The sequence below is a fragment of the Echinops telfairi genome, unplaced genomic scaffold (assembly GCF_000313985.2).
Source record: "Echinops telfairi isolate 266 unplaced genomic scaffold, ASM31398v2 ScPeMD7_1;HRSCAF=3_0, whole genome shotgun sequence".
NCBI lineage: Eukaryota > Metazoa > Chordata > Mammalia > Afrosoricida > Tenrecidae > Echinops > Echinops telfairi.
In genome coordinates, this window is record NW_022103896.1 from 45,345,277 (window position 1) to 45,356,640 (window position 11,364).

Consider the following 11,364-nt stretch of genomic DNA (forward strand, 5'->3'; position numbering starts at 1 on the left):
TAATTCTTCCAATTTACAAATCAGATCTGCTTAGCATTCTTTAATGACATCCACATTCATTAGCAGTGGCTTCCAAATTGTTTTGATTATGCATCCCTATCAAAAGAAAATGAGATGTACTCCCAAAATAGGTATATTTTAATTACTGCATACAACTTTAAAAAATTACACATTGAGGATGATAGAATTGGAAATACATAAATAGACACTTTCATATTTTCTTCCCATACCCCACTGGATTTGCACACAGAACCCTCGGGGGCAGAGTGGAAACAATCTGTAAGATGAAATCAGACTCTTCAGGGTATGAACGAAGTCTTAGGAACCTGGCCTCTGCCCTCTTGATCGTTAGTGATGTTGTTCACAGTGCATTCTGCATTTCTACTTGTTGGTTGCCCTTTCTCTCCTTCTTTGCACCTGTCTTTGCCCCTCTCACTTCCTTTGACTCTCATTGTTTGCCAAATACCTGCCCATTTTTTAAGATCTTGAATCAATTGCAGCTAGTTACTTCCCTAATAACGCCCATGACAGTCTGTATGATCTGTGAGTTCTGTGTGGCCCTTGTGATGAATTACTGAGCCCAGCAGAAAAGTGGACAATGCTGTCAGAAGAGGGGCTGGTGAAAGAAATGGTACATCCACCCCTCGCCTCAGGAATCAACCTGGTGTAGATGTTGAAGCTGATTCTCCTCCCCCATTCTGAAGTTAGAGGAGTTCTACCACTGTCACGTCCTCCCCCCGCCCCAACAGTTTTTTTTTTAAAAGGAACTCACAGAACATACAATTCAATAGTTCAATCACATCAAGAAGAGTTGTACAATCCTTACCACAATCCCTTGTAGAACATTTTGTTCATTCTTGTACTCATCATTATTAACTCCCCATTTCTCTCCAGTCTCCCCTGCGATGGCCCCAAGGAACCATTAATCCAGTCACTATCTCTAGATTTTTTACCTATCCTGGATTTCATGAACAGAAATACATTAAAAAACAAATAAAACTACAAGAATGGCAGTAAAATACAAGCCTCAATCAGAAAGAAAGCAGATAATATTAAAAAGCAGAACAAATTTAAATGGATAAGGGAGATTAAAAAATAGGATGCTAAATTTTAGCCTAACTGCACCTGCAACAATCTACTCTCCAATGCACTCTGCAAGTTATCAAGGTTAATCATCCCCTGGTTCTTGGTGAGAGGGGATTCTCCAGGGGCTTCATTCACATGCATTTGCACTTCATCTTTTTTTTTTTTAATGAAACAGCTTTAAAATGGGTGATCAGGGAGATCAAATGTTACATCTGCCATAATTGACTTTACAATGCTATTTGATAAAATGATCATTCACATCCCTCAACTATGATTAGAGGGTATTCACTAGAGGCCTGATTCGTGTGTGGGCCCTACAAATGGATTGTGCTAACCAGATATTCACAGTTAAAGCTCTGATACCATTACCTCCTTTAGATTTGGATTATACTATTTTTAATCCTTGGATCACATATGCTGCTGTGCTTCTTTCATGTGGACTTAGCCTCATTTAGATGGCTACAAATCTTTAGGACCCCCACCCCCGACACTATTCTTTCTGATAGCTGGGCACTATCTCGTCTCTTCACCACATTTTGCGGTAGCACCCATCCCTTCAGTGAGCTCTACATGAGACTGAGCATCACGCAGGGCCATGTCCCGAGAACTAAATGCTCTTAGCCTGGAGCTAGAATTAAGTGCAAGCCCAAAGTCCATTCATGCGTCTATGGCTGATATATGTCCTGACTCCCTGTAGAGGCGTCACTGACATTTTATGTTAGAGGACACTACTAACCGTCCTCCTTGGGGACATCACTTCCCCTGCCCTCAGTCAGTGCTGACTCACAGTGACACTGTAGGGCAGGGTAGAACTGCCCCTGTGAGTCTCTGAGCTTGAACATCTTCTAGGAGTCGAAAGCTTCATCCTTCCGCTGTATCACACCCTTCTTAAACAATCTTTTATATGTAGGTATGTGCTGCAAGGCCAGAGGTTCAAAACCCCCAGCTGCTCTATGCCAACAAAACAAGGCATTTTGTTCCCATAAAGATCTAGTCCCAATAATTACATGAATAACAGTGAGTTGAAGAAGAAAATGTTCTAGAGTTAAATATGGTAACAACTGTACAACACTTCTTGATGATTGAATTAGTGAATTGTATGACATGTGGATGAAGTGCTAATAAAACTGTTAAAAACAATAACAACTAGTCTCAGAAACCCACAGGGGTAGTTCTACTCTGATCTATAGGGTTACTGAATTGGAACTGATTCAATGAACATGTACCTAGGAGCCCTGGTGGTGTAGTGGTTTACTCATTGGGATGCTACTGTACATTCAGCCATTGAAACCCGCCAGCTGCTCCTCAGAAGGAAGATGAGGCACGTTCAGCAGTTTGAAACCACCAGCAGCAACGAGGGGGAAAGACTGGGCTTTCTACTCCCATAAACAGTTACAGTGTCAGACACCCACACGAGGTCGCCGTGAGTCAGCATTGACCCCATGGTAGTGCGTGTGAGTTGAAGAGATGTGTAGCAGTGTCTCCCTGGGGGCACGGGAGCACTCCAGGAGGGCTGCAAAAGGAGACCTACACTTCATCCTGGATTACGGGTTATCGTACTAAAGTTTGTAATTGCCAGAGGATGGCTGAGTAATTTTTTTTCCCTGAAAAGTTTGAGAACCTATAATTTACAGCCTTGGTAACCCATAGGGCTGTCCCACTCTGCCTATAGTGTTGTTATAAGTCACAAGGCAGCAAGTTTGCGTTTGAGTCTATATGTCGAGTAATGTCCATTATATATATTCTGTGCAATAGGACATTGTGTGATTTGCTGTTGGGCTCACATCATATAAAGACCCATGGGGGTTGTCACTGCTGCTGCTGCTAGAGGAACAGTGAGGCAGGAGCTGCGTTGGCCCAGATCCACCTGCTCTGAGCAGCAGGAGCAACCAGGCCCTGAAGCTGCTACCGCCCACCTGTCTGATGAAAAAGCCTGAGAGCCCACGCCAGAGCCACGTCCTTTGCCTCACCAGCCATGGTCCAGTGCTGCAAGCATCTAGGTTTGGGGGGTCTTTAAAACTATTAGGGGTACATAATACACGAAAGAACAGCTGCTTTTGTTTTAAAAAAAGCAGCACCAACAGAAAAACACTATGAGACTCTGGATGTGTATTTGGCTGGATGTACATGTGAGCAGGCGTTGGCCGAACATTATCTGTATTTATTTCCTATTCGATGACATAGTAAAATGAAATACATATAAACTATACATGAATTTCATGAAGTCAATTGACCTCACAGATTATATACAATTAAAAAAAATAACTATAGCACTCCCCTGCCTGAACTCTGAATAATCACATTTATTAAAGGTGTGAAAGGTACCGTTGTAAAAGATGCTTTTTCCCACGGGTTCCATGAATTCCATTCCAAGGACTCTCTCAAATAGTAACTTATCTTTTATGAAGTAATCCATTTCCTTATGAACCTAATAGAAAAATAATTTCAAAACCAGCAGTGAAAAAAACATTCTTATTAGTACAAAATCAGAAGAAAAAAGTTAAACATGAATAATACTCAGAGAAAATCTGTTCTTCAAGAAGACTGAACTTATATTGAACTTAATAACAAAACTTTCCTTAGTAAAGTTCAGATTTTTAAACCCCTATTAGTACTCAGGGCTATAGATATACTGAAAATTACTTTACAATAAGCTATCTAGTAATTCAACCGTAACATAACATGAAAGATTTGAATAATGAACTCTTATATTTTGCTAAATATCTAATAATTTGCCTATACAGACAAATTTGAAGGGAATCATCATAATAGTGTTAATAGACAAATAAAACTTCATCTCATTCTTATACAATTTAACTATCTCTGACCCATACTAGGTAAATGAGTTCACTGTGTAGATAGTATCTTTACATTTATAAATACATTACTTATAAATAATTTATCCTTAAATATATAAAGATTGGCTTATTTATATTGTTTAGAAACAGTACTTAAAATTTTACTCCTAAGAATTAAATTTGAAATGAAGAAAGGGGGATTTTAAAGTCCACTCTCTTACTGACTAAGAAAATAATAAACACACTGACTTTTCAAAAATCACATTTTGAGCTGTTTCAAATGTTGAGATACTTACATGATCAATGAAGGAGCCAAGAAATTTATTCATTGCATGATACGCCTTTATACTCTGTTCAAAAGTACTTCCTGATGAGCTCAATAGTCTAGCAGGGCCATTTTTCTAATGTGAAAAAGAAAAAATAATAAATTAAACAGGTATGTTCTTGGAATTTAAACAACATGAAATGTTGGCAAAGTGTAGTTGAGCCGCATTTCATACAAACCCTGGTTAGTGATTCATGAATTCTGTCATAGTGTTGTCTCATTTGGCTAGAAATTGCAATCTGAAAGGTCTGACCATCTGTGTTGGGTACCAAACCTCTCTGGCTACACAGATTTTCCTGAAAAATTAAAGAATTAAATTAAAAGCAAGTTTGTGAAAATGCTGCCTATCTTAAGACAAAGTAAATGTAGCATTTTTCTTTAGTTGTATTATACATTATAGGGTTCTGAAGCTAACTGAAATTCTACTGAATTATATTTGAGAAAGATTTTAGTATTTCCCAAGGTTCCCTTTATCAAGTTTTAATAATTTCTACTGTGTTCTAAGTCTTACTTCCCTCCAGGTTTGTATAACATTCCTTTTACTCTTTTTTTTTTTCCCCCTTTTACTCTTTTAAAGAATCTCAAGCTCAGTTCATTTTATGGGGATTCTTAGCTTTCTTTTGATTAACTTTATTATTCTTTAATGCATGCTGAAAAATCTAAGAATTAACTACTTTAAGTTTATAAATGGTCTTTTTTGTTTCTTTCTAAAAATGTTTAAGGATCCTTGATGGTGTAGTGGTTCTGCATTGGGCTGCTAGCTGCAAGATAGCAGTTCAAAACCATCAGCCATTCCAAGGGAGAAGGATGAGGCTTTCTACCCACCTAAAAAATTACAGGGTGAAACCCAGAGAGGCGGTTCTAGTCTGCCCTGTGGGGTTGCTATGAGTTGGAATTGACTCCTTGGCAAATAAGTCTGGAGTTTTTTTGAATTGTTTTAAATGTTCCTCCAATTAATTTGAATAAGAACAATGATACGTAACTCAATTAATTAAAGATATAACTGCCAAGAACTGAATCCAGACAACCACAAATATATAACCATTTGTCCTATCTACCGTCTATCCAATTCCCATTATGCTTCAAGGCTTAGCTCAAGTTCCTTACCTCTGGTGAGCCTATACATTAATCTTAGAGATTAATGGTCTTGGTCTAAATCTAATCTGAAAACACACAAAGAATTTCTTTTTCTATAGATTTAGAGGGAGCCTATATACACTGAATTTCTCTATTTTAAAAATTCCATATTAAAAAAGGAAATGCCAGTCAGTGAATTTCTAAAACATGGATACGTACAAAAAAGAAAAACAAAATAATCTCAACACCAAGAGATATTTCAAGGTATTTCATTTACAGTCCTTTCCCTAAGTATATATGAGGATAAGTAAAAAAATATTGCTACTAGAGTTTCAGTTCATAAACATGCATGGGTTTATTCCAAACAAAACATGTTTAGACATCTCTGAGGTCAGCATATAGTTGCAGACAAGTTCTCCCTAGTTAATATGCTTGTCTCAATAGAGTGTCTTCAAAAAGCATACTAGAGGCCATTTGCCATGAAAAAAAAAATGCTATTTGGAGGTCAAGGCTAATATCAAATTTTTAACAAAACTCAAGTGGACATCTTGCAACAATTTGCAATGATTCTGTGGGAATGCTATCCCACGTGCAACAAGTTTTGAGATGAATTAAGCCTTTTAAGGAAAACTTCAAAGATGAGCCAGAAGAAGACCATCAACCTCAACAAATGAAGAAACTGTGACTGAAGTTCAGAACTGGTGGAAGAACACAGAATTACCAAGAATGTGATTGTTCTGGAACTCAGCTCTCACATGGCTCGGCACTTCCGATTTTAAGCAAACATCGGTCTCAGAAAGCTTCGGTTCCACAGGTGCCAAAAGGGTGACGTGAAGATCAGCTCGCTCAAGGAGCTGATGTTGCTGGCAGTTTCTTATGCAAGACTGAAGCGAATGTGGATGATTTTATGAAACAAATTGCAGCCAGGCATAATGAGTTTTGGCTTTACCAATAGGATCCAGAGAGCAAGAAACAATGGCTTCCCAGGGATCTACTGGGCCAGTTAAATTCAAGACAGGTCAGCTCAGAAAGTTATGATGACTGGTTTCTGTTTTTTGTTTTTTTGGGTGGGGGTTGGTAGATTTTTCTCAAAAGACACAGGCCAATCACAGGGGCTTACTGTGAAGAAGTGTTAAGAAAACGGCCAACTGCACTAGTTAAGAAAAGAGAGAACAAGCAGGACATCTCCACCTCGGGATCTTCCCTCATCACCACAAGTATCTGCTCACTCTTCCAGGCCAGAGGGCCGGGCTGCCTTATAAGAATTTTGTGGGGCAACCTTACTCCACTCACTCTACAGCCCGAAACTTGCCTCTTCTCACTTCTCTTTGTTCCCATTACCCAAAAGAACAAGATGCGAGTCCCTGGAGGATGCCAACATTTTGATGTGGTTCGTATAAATCTAAGAGCACAGAATTGTTTCAGAAGGGTTAGAGGGATGGAAAGGCCACATTGAGATGTGTATAGATCTACATGGAAGATATGTTGAGAAATAGCTTCACAGCTTAATATTTTTGTTTGATAAAGGGTTCTCTAATTTTTTCACAATACTTTTGGACTTAATCTCATATGTATATCAAACCAAACCCAATGTTCTCAAGTTGATTCCAACTCATAGGAACTCTCAGGACAGAATAAAATTGCTCCTTAGGGTTTCTGAGACTCTAGATCTTTATAGGTGCAGACAACCACGTCTTTTTCCCAGAGAGAGCCTAGTGGGTTTGAACTGCCAACTCTATGGAGGGCACCCCAAATCTTAACCAACTGTGACACCAGGGCTTCTGCATGTACATAGAGGTAGAATAAAATTGTAATCAAACTGACTTGTTTTTATTTAAAACTATATTTTGAGCAATTCTCTTGTTATAATATATTCTATAAAACATAGTTTTTAATATGCAGCTAAGATTTCTGCATTAAAAATCAATTTATTTTATATTCTATCTTTATGTACTTTTTGTCATCATAAATAACTCTGTCAAGAACTTAAGCCTTATGGCAACAAATGTGCAAATGTGCTGGACACAATGGATGGATGTATGGATTGTGAGAAGTGTTGTGCGAGCCCCCGATAAAATGATTTTTGAAAAAAAGAACTTAAGCCTTAATTAGCTGTTCACATTACTAATTACTTCGTTGAGCTATATTCAGAGGATTACTAAGTCAAAAAGCTCTCCTATATACTGCCAAATACTTTCCTTTTACACATCTATTGCTTTATGGTCCCTGTGTCGTTGCTCATGCATTTAAAAATATTTTGTTATCGCTCATTGAGGTTTGAATCTATTTTAAATGTAATGTCTCATTGACTTATGAGTTTTAATTTTGTTAGATCTTTGCCGCATTTGTTATAAACAGCTCACCTTATTTTGCTATGTCCTAATTATATGATTTGTTGGATACGCAAATGTTCCATGCAAATAAAGTGAGATAAATATTTTCTTTTTGATGGTTTCTATTCTTTGTGCTTAAAATAATATCCCACAATTTGAGATACTACGTTCTTTCTACATTTTCACGGCTTCATCTTTTACAGTTAGCCTGCTAATCCAGGGTAGTGTGTAACAGTCAATCAACTGATCCAGTTCAATGTACTACATCAATAGTTCTTTTCTGAGGTGCCATTATTAACTATTAAATTCATAAAAGTCATAGATACAGCTTTTTCTTCTTTTTAAATCATTTTATTGGGAGCTCTTATAGCTCTTATAGCTCTTATACATCCACTGTTGTCAAGCACATTTGTACATATGTTGCCAACAAACTTTTCAAAACATTTTCTTTCTACTTGAGCCCTTGAAGATACAGCTTCTTAAATCCTCTTGGTTTTCCCTCTTAAGTGCATATCTTTCCTTACAAATGTTAACATAGAAAAGTTCAAATAACAGTTTATATGAATTTTCAAATATGTACAAAAGAATGTTAAACCACCCATCCTCAACTTTAACAATTGCTAACATTTTATCAATTTTATCTCATCTATCCTCCCAACCCCTTGGCATATTTTGAAGCAAATTCTTTACCCCTAGATATTATGTTAAAAGTATCAAGTCCTAAATTAAATAAAGAGAGCCCATTTCTCAAAATAAAGACAAATAATTGAAAATCCATTCATACCGCTTCTCTTTTAAGATTCATATTCATTTCTTCCATATTAGTATCTGCATGCCCATGTACTGATCTACCATGGATATAGTAACCAAAACATTTGTGGGATAGAACAAATACTGATATCTATGAAGAGAAGAGAAGGAATTAGCAAACCAGCTGTAAAAAAATTTTTAAAAGAGTTTTTCCCCCTTTAACTTAAAAAATAAGGATTGAATTCTTGGGGAAAAAATATAGAATATAATAGAGTAATAAGGGAGATTAAAAAACAAAACTAAACAAAAAAGAAGCTGATAAACCAGGGTAAGAAAATAGTTCCTAAAAAAAAAGGAAGAAATGGAGTTAATAAAAACAACATTTCCAAAAGCTCTTAACTTTATTCTTTGGGGCATAAGGAATTCAAAATTAAAAACGTGCAAATATAGAAGAAAAAACTAAGGCAATTAAGTATTAACTTGCAGCTGATTATAACTATCTCTGGAATTAACTGCAAGTGGAAAATTAAACTAAAAATCCAATCATACCAAATCACTTTTAAAGCTCCTCTTAATGTACTCATGACCTTTAGAAGGGGGAAAACAGCATTTCCAAGATAAAGTCAGGAAGTACTTACATTGCTCATACAGCATAAATCAACGAATTGCCGAATTTTATCTTCTATGAATCTCTCATAAAAACCCGCAAAGAACATGATCTGAAACATTAAGCCAAGTTCATGCTTATTAGCTTTTTGGATTTTAATTTTCTTTTGCAGCCACATTGCAGTCTCTTTTAAAAAGAAAAGAAAAGGGGGGGGGGCCCTCTAGTCAGATAAAATCCTGCATGTTATTTCTGAATTTTCTGTTAAAGGAAGAGAGATTTTAAAATTGTATTACAAGTCATCAAGGGAGTCTATTTTGAATTTTTAAAAAATTTCCATATCATTAAAACAGAATAGGAGAAAAATAGGGGAAGAAAAGAAACAGCTTTTAAAAATGTAAGCCGAACCAATGTATTGAGTCCAATGTATGTCTAGTTCCGCAATTTTATCTCAAAACATTAGAAGAGTTTCTGTTTTTCAAATTAGTCTGTGACAAAGTCGCACATCAAAAGCATACATATTCCCACTCCTTATTTAGCAGCACGTTTAGGTTCCAAAGACCAGGTCCTATTTTTACACAGAAACTGGTGCTACCTGAAGATATGAAAATGAATGGAAACTACACCATTGCATAACTGCCAGATTACACCCACCCCTAACTGTTGAAGCACCGAGGCAGCACAACGACAGAACCTTACCCCTACTGTCACTGCGACTCTTGCCTTGCACCTCGGCATTGAATGCTCAGATGCACAATATTGGAGAGTAGCTTTTCACCACTGTCATGAATGCAAAAGATCAGGTAACAAGACATAGGTAAGTTAGCAGGAAGGTGTATTTCTATTTCTACAGACAGTGTGTTAAATATTCAAAAAGAATGGCTTCACAAGTTGTCTTAGATATACAGTATCACCAGAGAATTTTTGCTAAGAAAAAGTTTACATCACAGACCTCCCCTGCGCTTCCAAGAAAGACGCCCCTAACCACCTATTTCCAGCTGTCCCTGCTGTTGCTGGTGCCTTATTCCTCACCCAGCCTCCACTCCCCTCACTCCAGTTAGTCTCCACCGACTTCAGCTCCCGGGATGAGTCCCTTCAAAGCACTGTCAGTCTTTAACTTGCTCATGCTTAGTATGTGTGTGAACATGAGCTCAGCACAGTACCTGGGACATAAAATGTTCTTGAATATGTAAATGAAGAAATAAATAAATCTCTTAACAGCCTATCACTGGAAAATGTTCTAAAACACTCTATAGTCTTCTATATACCCCACCTAAAGGGCCAAGAGAAAAGCAAACAATACAAGAAAGCACAGCAGCTGAAAAATAACAAAAGAAAATAAACAGATGGTCAAGAAGATGAGGAGAAATTAGTCTTCATCCATTGCTGATGGATGTGCAAAATGGTACAGCTACTCTGGAAAAGTTTAGCGGTTCCGCAAAAAGTTAAACCCAGAACTTTCCTATGACCCAGCAATCCCAATCACAGGTTTATACCCGAAGTAATTAAAGCAGAAATGCAAACAGAAACTGCACAAACGTGTTCACTGCAGCACTGTTCACAATAGTCGAGAAGTGGAAAACAACCCAGTGTCCATCAACAGATAATCGGCGTGTCTAATAGACATGACACATGCTGTAACACGGATGAACCATGAAAACACTAAAGTGAAGTAAGGCACAAAAGGGCAAATACTGTATGATGTCATTTGTAAGAAACAAGCAAACAGAGAGAGACCAATGCTTGTTAGTGCTTGCCAGGACAGGAGGAAGGTGGGAAGCTGTATCGCTGCAGGGAGGCACTGAGTTTCTGTTCATGGTGGTAGAATAACTGAGGAAAAAATACTGCTGATGGTTAAGCAACACGATGAACGTCATGATGTCAATGAACTCTACATGCAGCACATGTATGCACAAACACACTACATATATATTTGTAGTGATGATGGCACAACTCTTTAATATGTTGAAAATACTTGTATGATATGCAAATTATGTCACTAAAACAAAATTTAAAAAGAGATAGTAACCTCATATTCTGTTATTTTTGTTTAATAAAGGTTTGTATGATTTTTTTAAATAATACATAGTTTTAGTCAGGCTCAGGGAAATTAGAGCCTGATGTCTATATAAGTCAATTCATTTGCCTATTTCAAAAGTTAAATAAAATAAAATAAAATAAAAAGAAATTAAAATCAAACAGAATGGCATGTTTCTGTCTTTTTGACTTTATGCTTTAAAAAGATTAAGCAATCACATATATTTATATGAGGATGTGGAAATAGACCTATGTGCATAAGTTCAGTATTAAGGTAGCAGATGGACATTGGGCCTCCACTCAAGTACTCCCTCAATGCAAGAATACTTTGTTCTATTAAACTGGCATTCCATG

At 37.0% G+C, this 11,364-nt stretch overlaps 1 protein-coding gene across 1 annotated transcript in view; it reads right to left on the reverse strand.

Moving 5' to 3' along the window:
• Positions 1-11,364, reverse strand: part of TMEM67 (transmembrane protein 67) — a gene marked incomplete at its 5' end in the record, with an annotated part of 57,304 nt that overhangs the window by 5,022 nt on the left and 40,918 nt on the right. Inside the window, 5 exons of the mRNA XM_004697716.4 lie at positions 3,412-3,514; positions 4,181-4,285; positions 4,389-4,505; positions 8,404-8,520; positions 9,008-9,088. Coding sequence (XP_004697773.3) covers positions 3,412-3,514; positions 4,181-4,285; positions 4,389-4,505; positions 8,404-8,520; positions 9,008-9,088 — 523 coding nt within the window. The remainder of the gene's footprint in view (positions 1-3,411; positions 3,515-4,180; positions 4,286-4,388; positions 4,506-8,403; positions 8,521-9,007; positions 9,089-11,364) is intronic.